At 36.2% G+C, this 19,791-nt stretch overlaps 1 protein-coding gene across 3 annotated transcripts in view; it reads right to left on the bottom strand.

The window, feature by feature from the left end:
- Nucleotides 1–624: 624 nt before the first annotated feature.
- Nucleotides 625–19,791, bottom strand: part of ACTR6 (actin related protein 6) — a 31,785-nt gene continuing 12,618 nt past the window's right edge. Inside the window, exons 7-11 of one of the 3 annotated variants that reach the window (XM_068561486.1) lie at nucleotides 17,229–17,327; nucleotides 17,056–17,134; nucleotides 11,560–11,731; nucleotides 9,950–10,088; nucleotides 625–1,886 (exon numbers count right to left, since the gene is read on the bottom strand). In XM_068561486.1, coding sequence (XP_068417587.1) covers nucleotides 1,757–1,886; nucleotides 9,950–10,088; nucleotides 11,560–11,731; nucleotides 17,056–17,134; nucleotides 17,229–17,327 — 619 coding nt within the window. In that variant the 3' untranslated portion in view covers nucleotides 625–1,756. The remainder of the gene's footprint in view (nucleotides 1,887–9,949; nucleotides 10,089–11,559; nucleotides 11,732–17,055; nucleotides 17,135–17,228; nucleotides 17,328–19,791) is intronic. The other 2 variants (XM_068561487.1, XM_068561489.1) reach the window with 2 other exon arrangements.

Here is a 19,791-nt window from a genome sequence, read left to right as displayed (position 1 = left end):
TATGAGACCTACACCGTAAACAGAAATTAGTGTACTGTAGTAAGCATGTGACACACACATTATTCTCAGCAGAACACTATGGGAAACTTCAAGTTAGGGCATGTTTTGGAAATGCAGCTTTGAGGAATGCCCCAGTTCCTCATACGAAAAACATCTTGGTTGTTGATGATAGTATTCTGCCTGCAAGGTGAGGTCCTGGTAAGTCAAGGAAAGCCCTTTAAATGGTGACTTACCTTTATACCTCTAATTGCATCACCCTGAAATTCTAGCACAGTTACACTGTTACACTGTATGGTTGCAAAAACTTCTTTTATGCCACCAGCATCTTTTTGCTACACTCTCCACAGATTATATGCTACTACCTGGGTATCACACAAACACAATCAATTTGCAACTCTGCAATGATAACAAGTAATGTAACTAGCCTAGGTCTAGGAAGGACTGACCAGGCCCTAACCTAATACAGATCTTCTTTGATTAAGTCAAAAATGCATTTACTACACCTCACCTACCAAACATCATAGCTTAGTCTAGCTTACCTTATACGCGCTCAGAATATTTACATTAACCTAGAGTTGGGCAAAATCATCAAACACAAAGCCTATTTTATAATTAAGTGTGGAATATTTCATAATTTATTGAATATTGTGCTGAAAGTGAAAAACAGAATGGTTGGTGGGTACAGAATGGTTGTAAGCATATTGGTTGTTTACCCTGACTGGGACCTGTGGCTCACTGCCGCTGCCCAGCATCACAAGAGAGTAACATACCAAATATCGCTAGCCCAGGAAAATATTAAAGTTCAAAATTTGAAGAACAGTTTCTAATGAGTGCATACTGTGTTCGCACCATTGTAAAGTCAAAAAATCATTAAGTCGAACCACTGTAAATCAGGGACTGTCCATATAATCCAAATATAATTGTAGTGGACAGCTCTTTCACCCTGCCCAGCATCTGTCTCTTCACCTTAATTTTCCTTTGGGAAACTACCTTCTTTCACTCTAGGCTATCTTAGTAGGGCTGTTAAAATCCCTGAAGCCATGGGGTAGGCACATGATCCAAGCTAAGGTAAAGAGATTGGCAGGAATTTGATTCATGAGCCCAATGACACAAGAATTTCATCCTAAAAAAATGGTATAGTATTTTTATGAGTGAAATAATACATTTCTGCAACACAGTACTGACCACAAACACTTTAATAAATTGGCTTTGGTCTTCATCCTTTCAAACGTAGGCTAAGTAAAAAATAAACATTACATACACATAGATTAGTTTTTCCAACTTTAGTATATACAAATAAAAATGACAATTTAAAGATAAAATACTTAGTTCTAAAAGAAAGAGAGAAATCATATCAGCCTGAAAATACTCTGGCCAATTCCTAGTCAGTCACACAAAACTACCTTCTAAGGAAACCTGACCAGTGAGACAGTTAAGTTTGTGCTTTTAGCTATAAAGTATTAAACTTAAAATACACTCACTCTTTCATCTTCTAATGAAAGATAACTCAGTCTTGGAAACAGCATAAGCATTGTTATAGTAAGTCTAGCTCCTAAATGAAAATTTGGGCTGAGTTACAGTTTACTTACTAACCTAGCTAAGAAACCGTTGAAAATCAGCCATGGATCAAAGTATTTACATAAGTTCAAGATGTTATCTTATCTTAGGATGAAAGGTAACACAGGTCCTTAACTTCCTTTAAAAAGAACATTGAAAATTAAACCTTTGCCACAGTCAAAACTTTCAGAAACGTTTCTTAAATATCAAATTTCTCTTCACAGACGCTATGTCCATTTTCTTCATAATCTTCTCTTGTTACCACCATATCTTCAAAATCATCATTCTCTGATATCAATTTTCCACCTTCCCAGGCATAAGTAATAGGGCTAAAAATAAAGGTAAAATAAGTGAACCCAGATGATTTTACAGAACTGAAATGCCAGAAACATTAATTAGTAACTAAAATGTGGCAATCTCTACCCAACCTGATTTAACAGAAGATCATTTAAAGTGTGAAAATAAGCATAAACTTCATAGGAGTAAAGCAAACTCGGAAAGGAAAGTTGGTCACCACTACAAGTAAGTGTTCTTTTTATTTTCCCTGTGCCCTGAATTTATGGACCTTCTACCTCTAATAAAAAACAAGAATACAAGCAAAATACAAAAAATGCATAAAAAGAAAAACACAGTAATAACTGAGTCTAACTTTTGTACGTGACAAAGATATGTCATCAAATCAATTCACCCAGCAACCAATGAAATAGATATTATAACTCCCACTTTATAGATATGGAAAATGAGGTTCAGAGAAGTTAAAACTGAAACTAGGATTCAACTCGGAACTGTTTTCACACATTCTGTGCTTTTGTTCCTATACTTTGTTGCCTCTAATAAATGAGACATTTAAAAAACACAGTGCATGATAAACCTGCTACATGGTAGGACATGGTCAATAAGTAAAATTAGAGCACATCAAACTTTTAGTTTAATTTTATGTACAACCAAGGTAACTGGTTGTAATTCTGTGTAATTGGTTGAATTTGTGTAATTCTACTTCTACTCTTCCTCTCCCCCAATTCAGTTTTAAATATGAAAATGATAAAGAAAAAAGTGTTTTCCTTACTATATTACATTTCCTAACCTTAAAAAAACCTAAATATATATCTATCTATAAAAGCAGATGTGCAATAAAGATTTGATGAATAAAAACTATTTCTATAGATCCCTTGTCCTGTAATGTATGCATGACTTACACTTAAAATGCAGGATAAAAATCCAATATGCTTCATATTCTAAAGAGTATATGAACATTAATGCTGATAAAAATCACTCCAATATCTAATGGTAATTTATTCTTTTATCTGATAGCTATAAAATTAAGTGATCAGATGAGGGCCTTCTATTAACTGCTATTGATTTTGAAAAATTCTTCTTTAGCTTTAAAACAAAACTCTAAAATTAAAAATCAGGTATGTGGGGTCTTGTTTGCAACTCTGCCACTTAAAACAGTGGAGCAGTGACGGGGGATTATTTAGACATAGATTTGGTGAGAACTTCTGCCTCCAGGGAAAGAGAACTGAATTTTAGTCTGGTTACTGCTATTAACTTATCATAAGACCTTTGCTAACTCATGAGCCTCTGTTTATTTACAAATAAGCACACAGAAGAGGATGATCTATAAGCCCTTCTTACAGCTCTAAAATTCTACCTTAATTATCTGCTTTGTCTTATAAAACAGGATAAGGGGTACATATAAAAGAGTTTTGAATTAAAAAAAAAGACTACTTAAATGTAAAAGTTTATTTTAAGTATTTTAAATTATTCTAAAACATTCCAAAACACCTTACCAATTGACATAATTTATCTTGGTTAAATTCTCATATTTCTATTCTTCATAGAAACTCTCAAGAAATGGCATATCTCAGATAAATTAAATAGATAAAGTTTTTAAAATTTATTATATTTTATTTTTTATTTCTTTTTGGCTGCATTGGGTCATCGTTGCTGTGTGCGGGCTTTCTCTAGTTGCGGCGAGTGGGGGCTACTCTTCATTGCAGTGCACGGGCTTCTCATCGCGGTGGCTTCTCCTGTTGCAGATCACAGGCTTCAGGTGCACAGGCTTCAGAAGTTGTGGCACGCGGGCTCAGTACTTGCAGTTCGTGGGCCCTAGAGCCCAGGCTCAGTAGTTGTGATGCACGGGCTTAGTTGCTCCGCAGCATGTGACATCTTCCTGGACCAGGGCTCGAACCCGTGTCCCCTGCATTGGCAGGCAGATTCTTAACCACTGCGCCACTAGGGAAGTCCCAAATCGAATAGATAATAACCTAACTGCTTTGCCTGTAAAAAATCTCCAAGTAATGAGGACTGATTCACTATAGGGAAGTGATCGTACATTAACTGAGCACCCATTATGTACCAATCATAATGGATGATACTTCACATACTTCATCCCCTTTAATCCACTGAAAGTAAAGTTTATCATTTCTTTTTTTATTTTAATTTTTGAATTTTATTTTATTTTTTTATACAGCAGGTTCCTATTACTCATCAATTTTATACACATCAGTGTATACATGTCAATCCCAATCGCCAATTTCATCACACCACCATCTTCACCCCCCCACGGCTTCCCCCGCTTGGTGTCCATAAGTTTCTTCTCTGTGTCCCAACTTCTGCCCTGCAAACCGGTTCATCTGTACCATTTTTCTAGGTTCCACATACATGCGTTAATATACGATATTTGTTTTTCTCTTTCTGACTTACTTCACTCTGTATGACAGTCTCTAGATCCATCCACGTCTCTACAAATGACCCAGTTTCATTCCTTTTTATGGCTCAGTAATATTCCATTGTATATACGTACCACCTCTTCTTTATCCATTCGTCTGTTGATGGCCATTTAGGTTGCTTCCATGACCTGGATATTGTAAATAGTGCTGCAATGAACACTGGGGTGCATGTGTCTTTTTGAATTATGGTTTTCTCTGGGTATATGCCCAGTAGTGGGATTGCTGGGTGGTATGGTAGTTCTATTTTTAGTTTTTTAAGGAACCTCCATACTGTTCTCCATAGTGGCTGTATCAATTTACATTCCCACCAACACTGCAAGAGGGTTCCCTTTTCTCCACAACCTCTCCAGCATTTGTTGTTTGTAGATTTTCTGAAGATGCCCATTCTAACTGGTGTGAGGTGATACCTCATTGTAGTTTTGATTTGCATTTCTCTAATAATTAGTGATGTTGCGCAGCTTTTCATGTGTTTCTTGGCCACCTATATGTCTTCTTTGGAGAAATGTCTACTTAGGTCTACCCATTGTTTGATTGGGTTGTTTGTTTTTTTAATATTGAGCTGCATGACCTGTTTATTATTTTGGAGATTAATCCTTTGTCCGTTGCTTCGTTGGCAAATATTTTCTCCGATTCTGAGGGCTGTCTTTTCGTCTTGTTTATGGTTTCCTTTGCTGTGCAAAAGCTTTTAAGTTTCATTAGGTCCCATTTGTTTATTTTTGTTTTTATTTCCATTACTCTAGGAGGTGGATCAAAAAAGATCTTGCTGTGATTTATGTCAAAGAGTGTTCTTCCTTTGTTTTCCTCTAAGAGTTTTATAGCGTCCAGTCTTACATTTAGGTCTCTAATCCATTTTGAGTTTATTTTTGTGTATGGTGTTAGGGAGTGTTCTAATTTCATTCTTTTACATGTAGCTGTCCAGTTTTCCCAACACCACTTATTGAAGAGACTGTCTTTTCTACATTGTATATCCTTGCCTCCTTTGTCACAGATTAGTTGACCACAGGTGTGTGGGTTTATCTCTGGGCTTTCTATCTTGTTCCATTGATCTATGTTTCTGTTTTTGTGCCAGTACCATATTGTCTTGATTACTGTAGCTTTGTACTACAGTCTGCAGTCAGGGAGTCTGATTCCTCCAGCTCCGTTTTTTCACTGACTGCTTTGGCTATTCGGGGTCATTTGTGTCTCCATACAAATTTTAAGGTTTTTTGTTCTAGTTCCATAAAAAATGCCACTGGTAATTTGATAGGGATTGCATTGAATCTGTAGATTGCTTTGGGTAGTAGAGTCATTTTCACAATATTGATTCTTCCAATCCAAGAACATTGTATATCTCTCCATGTGTTGGTATCATCTTTAATTTCTTTCATCAGTGTCTTACAGTTTTCTGCATACAGGTCTTTTGTCTCCCTAGGTAGGTTTATTCCTAGGTATTTTATTCTTTTTGTTGCAATGGCAAATCGGAGTGTTTCCTTAATTTCTCTCAGATTTTTCATCATTAGTGTATAGGAATGCAAGAGGTTTCTGTGCATTAATTTTGAATCCTGAAACTTTACCAAATTCATTGATTAGCTCTAGTACTTTCTGGTGGCATCTTTAGGATTCTCTATGTATAGTATCATGTCATCTGCAAACAGTGGCAGTTTTACTTCTTCTTTTCCAATTTATATTCCTTTTATTTCTTTTTCTTCTGATTGCCATGGCTAGGACTTCCAAAACTATGTTGAATAATAGGGGTGAGAGTGGACATCCTTGTCTTGTTCCTGATCTTAGAGGAAATGCTTTCAGTTTTTCACCATTGAGAATGATGTTTGCTGTGGGTTTCTCGTATACGCCCTTTATTATGTTGAGGTAGGGTCCCTCTATGCCCACTTTCTGGAGGGTTTTTATCATAAATGGGTGTTGAATTTTGTCAAAAGCTTTTTCTGCATCTATTGAGATGATCATATGGTTTTTCTTCTTCAGTTTGTTAATATGGTGTATCACATTGATTGATTTGTGTATATTGAAGAATCCTTGCATCCCTGGGATAAATCACACTTGATCGTGGTGTATGATCCTTTTAATGTGTTGCTGGATTCTGTTTGCTAGTATTTTGTTGAGGCTTTTTGCATGTATATTCATCAGTGATATTGGTCTGTAATTTTCTTTCTTTGTAGTATCTTTGTCTGGTTTTGGTATCAGGGTGATGGTGGCCTCATAGAATGTGTTTGGGAGTGTTCCTTCCTCTGCAATTTTTGGAAGAATTTGAGAAAGATGGGTGTTAGCTCTTCTCTAAATGTTTGATAGAATTCACCTGTGAAGCCATCTGGTCCTGGACTTTTGTTTGTTGGAAGATTTTTAATCGAAGTTTCAATTTCATTACTTGTGATTGGTCTGTTCATATTTTCTGTTTCTTCCTGGTTCAGTCCTGGAAGGTTATACCTTTCTAAGAATTTGTCCATTTCTTCCAGGTTGTCCATTTTATTGGCATAGAGTTGCTTGTAGTAGTCTCTTAGGATGCTTTGTATTTCTGTGGTGTCTGTTGTAACTTCTCCTTTTTCATTTCTGATTTTATTGATTTGAGTCCTCTCCCTCTTTTTCTTGATGAGTCTGGCTAATGCCTATCAATTTTGTTTATCTTCTCAAAGAACCAGCTTTTAGTTTTATTGATCTTTGCTATTGTTTTGTTTCTATTTCATTTATTTCTGCTCTGATCTTTATGATTTCTTTCCTTCTGCTAACTTTGGGTTTTGTTTGTTCTTGTTTCTCTAGTTTCTGTAGGTGTAAGGTTAGATTGTTTGAGATTTTTCTTGTTTCTTGAGGCAGGCTTGTATAGCTATAAACTTCCCTCTTAGAACTGCTTTTGCTGCATCCCATAGGTTTTGGATCATTGTGTTTTCATTGTCATTTGTCCCTAGGTATTTTTTGATTTCCTCTGATTTCTTCAGTGTTCTCTTGGTTATTTAGTAACGTATTGTTTAGCCTCCATGTGTTTGTGTTTTTTACGTTTTTTTCCCTGTAATTCATTTCTAATCTCATAGCGTTGTGGTCAGAAAAGATGCTTGATATGATTTCAATTTTCTTAAATTTACTGAGGCTTGATTTGTGACCCAAGATGTGATCTATCTTGGACAATGTTCCGTGCGCACTTGAGAAGAAAGTGTGATCTGCTGTTTTTGGATGGAATGTCCCATAAATATCAATTAAATCTATCTGGTCTATTGTGTCATTTAAAGCTTCTGTTTCCTTATTTATTTTCATTTTGGATGATCTGTCCATTGGTGTAAGTGAGGTGTTAAAGTCCCCCACTATTATTGTGTTACTGTCGATTTCCTCTTTTATAGCTGTTAGCAGTTGCCTTATGTATTGAGGTGCTCCTATGTTGGGTGCATATATATTTACAATTGTTATATCTTCTTCTTGGATTGATCCCTTGATCATTATGTAGTGTCCTTCCTTGTCTCTTGAACATTCTTTATTTTAAAGTCTATTTTATCTGATATGAGTCTTGCTACTCCAGCTTTCTTTTGATTTCCATTTGCATGGAATATCTTTTTCCATCCCCTCACTTTCAGTCTGTATGTGTCCCTAGGTCTGAAGTGGGTCTCTTGTAGACAGCATATAGATGGGTCTTGTTTTCGTATCCATTCAGCAAGCCTGTGTCTTTTGGTTGGAGCATTTAATCCATTCACGTTTAAGGTAATTATCGATATGTATGTTCCTATGACCATTTTCTTAATTGTTATGGGTTTGTTTTTCTAGGTCCTTTTCTTCTCTTATGTTTCCCACTTAGAGAAGTTCCTTTAGCATTTGTTGTAGAGCTGGTTTGGTGGTGCTGACTTCTCTTAGCTTTTGCTTGTCTGTAAAGCTTTTGATTTCTTCATCGAATCTGAAGGAGATCCTTGCCGGGTAGAGTAATCTTGGTTGTAGGTTCTTCCCTTTCATCACTTTAAGTATATCATGCCACTCCCTTCTGGCTTGTAAAGTTTCTGCTGAGAAATCAGCTCTTAACCTTATGGGAGTTCCCTTGTATGTTATTTGTCATTTTTCCCTTGCTGCTTTCCATAATTTTTCATTGTCTTTAATTTTTGCCAGTTTGATTACTGTGTGTCTCGGCGTGTTTCTCTTTGGGTTTATCCTGTATGGGACTCTCTGCACTTACTGGACTTGGGTGGCTATTTCCTTTCCCATGTTAGGGAAGTTTTCGACTATAATCTCTTCAAATATTTTCTCTGGTCCTTTCTCTCTCTCTTCTCCTTCTGGGACCCCTATAATGCGAATGTTGGTGCGTTTAATGTTGTCCCAGAGGTCTCTTACGTTGTCTTCATTTCTTTTCATTCTTTTTTCTTTATTCTGTTCCACAGCAGTGAATTCCACCATTCTGTCTTCCAGGTCACTTGTCCGTTTTTCTGCCTCAGTTATTCTGCTATTGATTCCTTCTAGTGTAGTTTTCATTTCAGTTATTGTATTGTTCATCTCTGTTTGTTTGTTCTTTAATTCTTCTAGGTCTTTGTTAAACATTTCTTGCATTTTCTCGATCTTTGCCTCCATTCTTTTTCCGAGGTCCTGGATCATCTTCACTATCATTATTCTGAATTCTTTTTCTGGATGGTTGCCTATCTCCACTTCATTCACTTGTTTTTCTAGGTTTGTATCTTGTTCCTGCATCTGGTACATAGCCCTCTGCCTTTTCATCTTGTCTATCTTTGTGTGAATGTGGGTTTTGTTCCACAGGCTGCAGGATTGTAGTTCTTCTTGCTTCTGTTGTCTGCCCTCTGGTGGATGAGGCTATCTAAGAGGCTTGTGCAAGTTTCCTTATGGGAGGGACTGGTGATGGGTAGAGCTGACTCTTGCTCTGGTGGGCGGAGCTCAGTAAAACTTTAATCCATTTGACTGCTGATGGGTGGGGCTGGGTTCCCTCCCTGTTGGTTGTTTGGCCTGAGGCAACCCAACAGTGGAGCCTACCTGGGCTCTTTGGTGGGGCTAATGGCAGACTCCGGGAGGGCTCACGCCAAGGAGTACTTCCCAGAACTTCTGCTGTCAGTGTCCTTGTCCCCATGGTGAGCCACAGCACTCCCCACCTCTGCAGGTGACTCTCCAACACTAGCAGGTAGGTCTGGTTCAGTCTCCCCTGGGGTCACTGCTCCTTTCCCTGGGTCCCGATGTGCACACTACTTTGTGTGTGCCCTCCAATAGTGGAGTCTCTGTTTCCCCCAGTCCTGTCGAAGTCCTGCAATCAAATCCCACTAGCCTTCAAAGTCTGATTGTCTAGGAATTCCTCCTCCCGTTGCCGGACCCCCAGGTTGGGAAGCATGACGTGGGGCTCAGAACCTTCATTCCAGTGTGTGGACTTCTGTGGTGTAAGTGTTCTCCAGTCTGTGAGTCACCCACCCAGCAGTTATGGGATTTGATTTTACTGTGATTGCACCCCTTCTACCATCTCACTGTGGCTTCTCCTTTGTCTTTGGATGTGGGGTATCTTTTCTGGTGAGTTACACTGTCTTCCTGTCAATGATTGTCCAGCAGCTATATCGTTTCATTTTTTGAGAAAAATAAGCTTCCCAAAGGTGAAATAAACCTGGCAACCTGGTAGAACCAGGCTTTAAACTCAAGTCTGCCTACAGACCTCTTTATCTGCAAACTAACTTCCATGATTTGTTTCTATATAAGCCAACACTTACTTTTCAGGCAGCACAACAGAAACATCGTAATCTGTTGGAGTGAGACATCGAACTTCCGAGTAAACCCGATCCCTAAATCCCGGGAAAAGGGAATTTCCTCCTGTCAAAACAATGTTCTTAAAAAAATGTGGCTGCATTTCTTTTAAAAGAGAAAAATAGAAAGAAAAAAGGCATTAGAAAATCTGTCTACTTATCTTCCTGGAGAAATGTGGATGAGAGATTAGATAAAAGCAATTAGGGATGAAAGTTACTGGTTGGGAAACCATATAGTTTTTTATAACCATATAAATTATAACTTATAAGATTTTGTAATGAGGTTATTTTTACAAATAAACATATTAAACAGAAATATGACCTCATAGATCTTTAAAAGAAAGGCTAAGGTGAAGGGGTTGAACTACTAGCAACTTATTACATATACATGTAAGCTATACATAAATGAGTAAAATTCTAGTAGCAGACATTTGAAAATTAAAATTGTTCTTCCCTAAAATGGAGGAGGTCTTTATGTAGGCTGAGACCGTTAGCTAGTGTAAAGATGAAAAGGAGGTCCTTCGTGACATTTTTAACTTGAAAATACAAGTTTCCATGTTATCTCTGAGACACACATACTTATTGTGCAATACTTACAATTGATAGTGAAAAATACTCAATCTATAATAATATTTAAAGAAAGGATCTTATGTTCTACACTCATTAAAGTTACATGATAGCAAATATTAAGTGCCACATGGTTAGTCAATCTTAAAGGGCTACCAAGCACCACTGGGAAATTTATCAGGAATTGATAGGTACTGGCCATCCCACCTAATGCTTCTGTTCACAAAACAGGGACAGAGTACTGCTACGTTAATATTGAGTCTTACAACACAACATTAAAACAGTGTAGTACAAAATGTTGTAAACCTCATGACTGCAACTTTAGATAAAATGAGAAATCAATATGAAATATTAATATGAAATTAGTTGTGAAATAACTATATTAAGGTGACGGCATTATCTGACTTTTTTTCTTTTTTAATGGGAGGAAAGGACATTGCATAGGCAAGATTTTCTCCAACGCCTACACTGTTCCTTATGAACTAGGAAGACATTTTTAAGATATAAAGGTACTCCAAAACTTTAGAACATTATTTAGTTAAATCATGCCTCAGGAGAACCCAGAAATCACTGTGAAACACTATACTTCAATCTCATTAAAACTAACTTCCTGTATATTAATTGAAATATAACAGAAGGAATAAACCAGTCTCATCAACAGCTAAAACCCATTAAACTGTTAAATTATAAATTTCTACTCTGTGCAAATTTGGCTTAAATTAAAACTTTTAAAATGTATATAGCAATTTAATACTTATAAAGAGATGAATTTCTTCAAGTTCAAGCAGACCATAATTACTCTTCCTATATCAAATTTATAATCTAGGACCAATAAAGAATTATTCAAGTAAAATAAAGTACAATAAAGAATTATTCAAGTTAGATCTGGAAATCTCTGCAAATAAAGTAGCCATTTGCTCAAATTATTTAGAAGAAACAGATGACTTCTCTAGGGTTCACAGAGCTTATGATTTTCAAAAAAATATCATTACTCCTCATTATTTATGCACCTTCAGGTAAGTTCTGAATTGAATAGACAATAGCTTCTGGAATTCCCATTTCTTGAATTCCTATATCAGAAGGATTAAAGAGTATTTCTGGAACAGCAAATCTCTCATTGGCCAGACGAAGAATTTGTTCCCCAGATTTGTATTTTCCACTTAACACCATTTCTTCTCTTGGCTTAAAGAAAAATAAGATGAAAAGTTTAAGTTATGTTATCTAGCTCACATGACTAATAACATTTAGTAATATGTAATACCAATATATTAACCATGTTCTTGGAAGTTTCAGGATTCTCAGAAGTTAGATAAATGTGGTCTTCTCTGCTGTTGCCGAACCACACAAATAAATAACTATTGACTCTTAATATAGCTATTCCCCCAAAGATGATGTGGTTTTATTCCATACATTTTAAAACAGAAAGAAAGAAAAGGAGAATAGAGAAGGAGCTTCATAATCTACCTCTAAGAACAGAGTGATTCCAGTTTCTAAAGAACAAAGAACATACTCTAAATAAAAAACACTGTACCTTATGTTTCCACCGCTATCTACTTTCACTCCCCTGGCTTTGCCTTAGATGTTTATTGGGCACTATGGTTTTATTCTATTAGGATTTCCCCTTTCCCTTGTGCAAAAAGCCTACATCATTAAATTTCTTTATTATTTATTCAACCTCTATTCAAAAACCAGTTTCCAAAATGATTTAAGGCAAATACATGGACTTTATCACTGAAATTCTTTTGCTATTTATTTTCTGTTAACCCACCCACTCTGTGAGCTGTGCTCCTGAAAGGGCCAGAAAAAAATAATCTCCTTCTACAGCATTCTACATCATTAAAATAATGGTCCTTCTCAATTGTACTAAGACTCATCAGCTCTTCTAGATTGTTAAAGACATTAAGTTCATTTGACTCGTATATGCAATTTTCCACCTGTAACAGAGTATATCCCAATCCTCTATATAAATATAAAAATACTTAAAATATATGAAAAGAAATATTAATAATTTATTGTTAAAGAGTAAAGTATATAAAAACTATTCCTTAATATAATTAGTCACCTACTCTCTGTTCAGGTTTCAGCTTCCTCAGAGAGGCTTCTTCTGACTCCCAAATAAAAGGTCCCTCTAGTATTCTTACTATCACCCTGTATTATCCTTCATCATCTACACTGTTCGCCATCACATATCCACTACCCAGTATAGCATGTGAGTCAACAATATGGTGTTTGTTTTAGGCATTTTACGTACATTATCATACTGAATTCTCATATAACCCTGTAAGGTAGATATATTTTCCTTTTACTAATGATGCAATTGGGCTAGGCAAGGTTATGTGACTTGCTCAAGATCATTCAACTAATAACTCAAGCACACGCAACATATTCCTCCTACTACATTGCCTCTCTTAACCTGGATATGAATGATTCTGATTTCTATCATTTGGAAATTCCATGCTTGAAACTTTTTTTTTTTTTTAATTTTTTTGGCCACGTCATACAACATGTGGGATATTAGTTCCCAGACCAGTTGATCAAACCTGCACCCCCTGCACTGGAAGCATGGATTCTTAACCACTGGACTACCAGGGAAGTCCCTTGAAACATTATTTTTAAATAAAAATATCCTAAAAATTACACAAAATTCACAATACCCTAGGAAGAACAAGGAAAACTACACATCACTTTTAACCCAATTAAACTATGGTTGCCCTAGCAAAGAGAAGAATATTATTTCTTCACAGATAAAGTATTCTTCCTTCTCAGGCAGAATGGAAGATACTTCCTATAAATTTACAAATTCATTTAAAAATGATATTGGCTTGAGTGTACAGGATATAACTCATATTGTCAACACTCAAAATAACTTGAGACAGATACAGACTTGGAGAATTTAATTTGACAAAACATTAGAGGTTATCTAGTCCACAGCCCTGATTTTACAGAAGAAGATCATGTGACTGACCCAGGGTCAAATATCTAACTGGGGGAAAAGCCAGAACTAGATATCCTTGCTGAATGTTAGCTCTAAAGCCATTAATCGTTAATATATAATCTGGAACTACACGTAGTTTTTGTTTCTAAGAGTACAATTTCAAAAAGATTTTTGTTTTAGACATAGACAAATGAAGGAATTTATAAAGGCAGCTGGGAGTTGCTATTTTAGTCAATGCAAGTCATGATTACTGTACAGCCCTCATAAATTTCATTCCGGTACCATGAAAGAAATGTTTAAACTACAATGGCTCTGCAGAAAGTGGTAACAGTTAACTATGAGGGCAATTTTCTCAATTTAGGCCAGTAAAGCATTCATTAACAGTTTCGTAAGCATTCTCTTTCTGTTAAAAAATAAAACTGGAATTTCTATCAGTTGTAATCAGTAACAATATTACAGACCTTATTATTATTGTTACTATCATCAGTACCAGAAAATCAAGGTTGTCAGTTTTTCCTAAGTATTTAAAAATATTCTTGAATAAACTATCAAGGTCCAAGTTTAACAATATCCTAAGTATAAAGGCTCTCAAACAAGTATAATTCTCTTTCATCTTATGCAGTATTGTTTTTCTAGTTTCATAAGTATTTAACAGTTCTCATCAAAGATTTTGATTGTCAGGCAATGATGAAAACCAGTTAATCAAGTATTAAATTAAAAAAATACATTTCAGGAGTAATCCTAACATATCCAAAATATGACCATTTCTAAACCTTAAAAATTATTAAGATGTACACAATTTAACATGTATTGTGGTACAAATTTTAACATTAATTGACAAAGTAAAGATTCATCCATTATTTCTGAAATAAATATTTGATGTAACATTCCATCATCTAGTAAAAGTCCAGTCCAACTGACTATGTCCATTCAACTGATGTTAAAGTGTACAAGTAACAAGGAGTCTATACTCAATTAGTGAAGTGCAGTCATAACAAGATTCAGATCACAAGGCCAAAGGCCAATAAAAGAGCTGCAAACAATACAATGTGGCTTCTGCCTTTTTTCTCCAAAGCTGATGAGTAAAACAATAATCAACTGGGGGAACAATCACAATTCTACTAGCTCACTATGTAAGGTGTAGGATTGAGAAATCAAGGCTTATGATTTGGGAAAGAAACTGGCAGAGTTCAGCAGATAACATCCAATAAACTGATAAGTTCTCATTTGCAGGGCAGGAGAGAACTACATTTTAAAAAAGAGAAAGATTTCCAAACATAGTTGATAGTCCAATCATCTGGAAGAGATTTTTTTCTTTTTTAGAGATTAAGTTTAAGTTTTCAAAGTTAGGCACTAAGCATTTCCAGGGACAGGAACTGAGAACATGGATACCAATTGTTCTTCAAGTGACCCAGGTGATTTTTAGTCAGGTTTGGAGGAACTGGGAATTACTGAGACTTTACTCAGGGTCCATCCCTGTAGAAATACGGATTACTTTACCACCATGAGTCCAGAGTGCTATAAATTCTCCACAAGGTATTTTATATCACTGGACTGTTTTAATCAGCTATAATAAATGAGGATGATCAAATGTGCCTAATGAGAAAATGGCTTGGTATCTATATGTTTGGGGCAGTTTTCCTTGTCTTGTAAAGAAAAAAATACACCTTCCATATCCTAAGTGGGACATGGGCTTCCAGTTTCTCTCCCCAGTTCATGTCAGACAACCTGATCCCATAATCTGTCACAATTCCCACTTCTGAAAGCCAGCCTCGGTCCTTCCACAAGGATATGTTTCTAAGGACATTACAGGATGATTTTGATTTTATAAGGACCTGAGTAGCTTTCTCTGAATTCTGATGCGTATTTCACCTCAATAATCTGGCCCCCCCAAATTTTTTTAATTTCAGGCATAAAAACAAGCATAAATAATTATATAAAACCCATATATCCAGACTTCCCTGGTGGCGCAGTGGTTAAGAATCTGCCTGCCAATGCAGGGGACACAGGTTCGAGCCCTGCTCCAAGAAGATCCCAAATGCCGCAGAGCAACTAAGCCCATGCGCCACAACTACTGAGCCTGCGCTCTAGAGCACGCAAGCCACAACTACTGGGCCCATATGCCACAACTACTGAAGCCTGTGCGCCTAGAGCCCTGCTCCACAACAAGAGAAGCCACTGCAGTGAGAAGCCCACGTGCCAAAACGAAGAGTAGCGCCCACTCACTGCAACTAGAGAAAGCCTGTGCACAGCAACGAAGATCAAACACAGCCAAAAAATAAATAATTTAAAAAAAAAAAAGAAAAAACCCCATATATCCATCAACCATTTTAATGTAACTTCACAGATATAACACCACCCTTTTAAATTTGGTGTTATCATTCACATACATAGTTTTTATACTTTTACTTCATATTTATAAATTCCTAAACATAATAATTATTCTGAATAGCCTGAAAAGGTACACGTCCTTCTACAACTTGCTTTTAGACATCATGTTTTAGACAGAAACACATTTCTGAGATTTATCCATGATGATCACGTAGCTCTACTTCATTTTCACTGCTTATTTTATAATATGAATATATCAAAGTTTATCTATTTTTCTACCATTAGTGGCTACCTAGGCTCTTCCCAATTTCTCACTCTTTTAATGTATACTGCAATGAACATTACCATAAATGTCCCCTTGTGAAAATATCTCCTTGTGCTTAAGTTTCTGACCAAACATTTTTAACTTCCTACCATTCCTCACCAAGCCATTAACTAGAAGGGCAAACTTCACATTTACCCAACCACAGAACTGATAATTTACCTGAGCTGATCAAAGATAGGGAGAAATTACTTTGTTTTGACATCCAAGATAAACTCTTCTCAACACTTTGAAAGTGCACTGGATTTTGCCATTTTCAACTACAATCTGACAGCAGAGCATTGGGTCAGCTGTGTCAGTAATATTCACAACAAATAACCTACTTCTAACTGGACTTAAACTAATTCTTAAGGAAACACAAAAGGGTAAACCATAATATAGGTAATGATACTGTTAATCTCCAGATTTGTCCCATGTGCTATCATGGCAGATAGTTCTTTTTCTAAATAACTTTAGTAGAGATATTAACTAATCATTCATACACTGGTGCCTAGAGAAATGGCCACCAGGCAGGAAGGCAGTCATCAAAAACTCTGTGAGATTCCACCCATCCCAGCTGGATGCTATTCAAACCTGACTGAGGTGGACACTTGAAGAAATATCATTGAGTATTTTTAAAATTACCTTACATCACAGACTTAGAAAACAAACTTATGGTTACCAAAGGAGAAAGGTGGGGGGAGGGATAAATTAGGAGGTTGGGATTAACGTACACTATTATATATAAAATAGAAAATCAACAAGAACCTACTGTATAGCACGGGGAACTCTATTTAATACTCTGTAATAACCTATATGGGAAAGGATCTGAAAGACAATAGATATATGTATAACTGAATCACTTTGGTGTACACCTGAAATTAAAACAACACTGTAAATCAACTATACACCAATAAAAAATAAACTTTAAAAAATTACCTTACAAAAGCCCTTTTTAATTGTACTAAAGTCAGGCAAAACATAGTCTACCATTACTGTATTTTCTTCTCCTTTCAACCTGGAAAACAAAACAGAGATTATGAAATATTTTAACTATATGTAACATTACCCAAGAATCAACTTTCCAATTCTTAGGTTACCATTATACATACTTGGCAATATCCATGTCTCTATAAAAATCCTGAGACACATAGCATACATCTTCTTTCACTTGATTAATCACATGTGTTTCATCCATAACATGTAACTGCCTAAACAGAAATAAAAATGGTAACGTGAAATGAAAAAAATTTAGACCCACCACCAGTCCCTCCCATCAGAAAACTTGCACAAGCCTCTTAGATAGCCTCATCCACCAGAGGGCAGACAACAGAAGCAAGAAGAACTACAATCCTGCAGCCTGTGGAACAAAACCCACATTCACACAAAGATAGACAAGATGAAAAGGCAGAGGGCTATGTACCAGATGCAGGAACAGGATACAAACCTAGAAAAACAAGTGAATGAAGTGGAGATAGGCAACCATCCAGAAAAAGAATTCAGAATAATGATAGTGAAGATGATCCAGGACCTCGGAAAAAGAATGGAGGCAAAGATCGAGAAAATGCAAGAAATGTTTAACAAAGACCTAGAAGAATTAAAGAACAAACAAACAGAGATGAACAATACAATAACTGAAATGAAAACTACACTAGAAGGAATCAATAGCAGAATAACTGAGGCAGAAAAACGGACAAGTGACCTGGAAGACAGAATGGTGGAATTCACTGCTGTGGAACAGAATAAAGAAAAAAGAATGAAAAGAAATGAAGACAACGTAAGAGACCTCTGGGACAACATTAAACGCACCAACATTCGCATTATAGGGGTCCCAGAAGGAGAAGAGAGAGAGAAAGGACCAGAGAAAATATTTGAAGAGATTATAGTCGAAAACTTCCCTAACATGGGAAAGGAAATAGCCACCCAAGTCCAGTAAGTGCAGAGAGTCCCATACAGGATAAACCCAAAGAGAAACACGCCGAGACACACAGTAATCAAACTGGCAAAAATTAAAGACAATGAAAAATTATGGAAAGCAGCAAGGGAAAAATGACAAATAACATACAAGGGAACTCCCATAAGGTTAAGAGCTGATTTCTCAGCAGAAACTTTACAAGCCAGAAGGGAGTGGCATGATATACTTAAAGTGATGAAAGGGAAGAACCTACAACCAAGATTACTCTACCCGGCAAGGATCTCCTTCAGATTCGATGAAGAAATCAAAAGCTTTACAGACAAGCAAAAGCTAAGAGAAGTCAGCACCACCAAACCAGCTCTACAACAAATGCTAAAGGAACTTCTCTAAGTGGGAAACATAAGAGAAGAAAAGGACCTAGAAAAACAAACCCATAACAATTAAGAAAATGGTCATAGGAACATACATATCGATAATTACCTTAAACGTGAATGGATTAAATGCTCCAACCAAAAGACACAGGCTTGCTGAATGGATACAAAAACAAGACCCATATATATGCTGTCTACAAGAGACCCACTTCAGACCTAGGGACACATACAGACTGAAAGTGAGGGGATGGAAAAAGATATTCCATGCAAATGGAAATCAAAAGAAAGCTGGAGTAGCAAGACTCATATCAGATAAAATAGACTTTAAAATAAAGAATGTTCAAGAGACAAGGAAGGACACTACATAATGATCAAGGGATCAATCCAAGAAGAAGATATAACAATTGTAAATATATATGCACCCAACATAGGAGCACCTCAATACATAAGGCAACTGCTAACAGCTATAAAAGAGGAAATCGACAGTAACACAATAATAGTGGGGGACTTTAACACCTCACTTACACCAATGGACAGATCATCCAAAATGAAAATAAATAAGGAAACAGAAGCTTTAAATGACACAATAGACCAGATAGATTTAATTGATATTTATGGGACATTCCATCCAAAAACAGCAGATCACACTTTCTTCTCAAGTGCGCACGGAACATTGTCCAAGATAGATCACATCTTGGGTCACAAATCAAGCCTCAGTAAATTTAAGAAAATTGAAATCATATCAAGCATCTTTTCTGACCACAATGCTATGAGATTAGAAATGAATTACAGGGAAAAAAACGTAAAAAACACAAACACATGGAGGCTAAACAATACGTTACTAAATAACCAAGAGAACACTGAAGAAATCAGAGGAAATCAAAAAATACCTAGGGACAAATGACAATGAAAACACAATGATCCAAAACCTATGGGATGCAGCAAAAGCAGTTCTAAGAGGGAAGTTTATAGCTATACAAGCCTGCCTCAAGAAACAAGAAAAATCTCAAATAAACAATCTAACCTTACACCTACAGAAACTAGAGAAACAAGAACAAACAAAACCCAAAGTTAGCAGAAGGAAAGAAATCATAAAGATCAGAGCAGAAATAAATGAAATAGAAACTAAGAAAACAATAGCAAAGATCAATAAAACTAAAAGCTGGTTCTTTGAGAAGATAAGTAAATTGATAAACCATTAGCCAGACTCATCAAGAAAAAGAGGGAGAGGACTCAAATCAATAAAATCAGAAATGAAAAAGGAGAAGTTACAACAGACACCACAGAAATACAAAGCATCCTAAGAGACTACTACAAGCAACTCTATGCCAATAAAATGGACAACCTGGAAGAAATGGACAAATTCTTAGAAAGGTATAACCTTCCAAG

The sequence above is a fragment of the Eschrichtius robustus genome, chromosome 13 (assembly GCF_028021215.1).
Source record: "Eschrichtius robustus isolate mEscRob2 chromosome 13, mEscRob2.pri, whole genome shotgun sequence".
In the NCBI taxonomy this organism is placed as follows: Eukaryota; Metazoa; Chordata; class Mammalia; order Artiodactyla; family Eschrichtiidae; genus Eschrichtius; species Eschrichtius robustus.
Note: the sequence above shows the minus strand (reverse complement) of the source record. Positions and strands in the feature narration are given on the sequence as shown.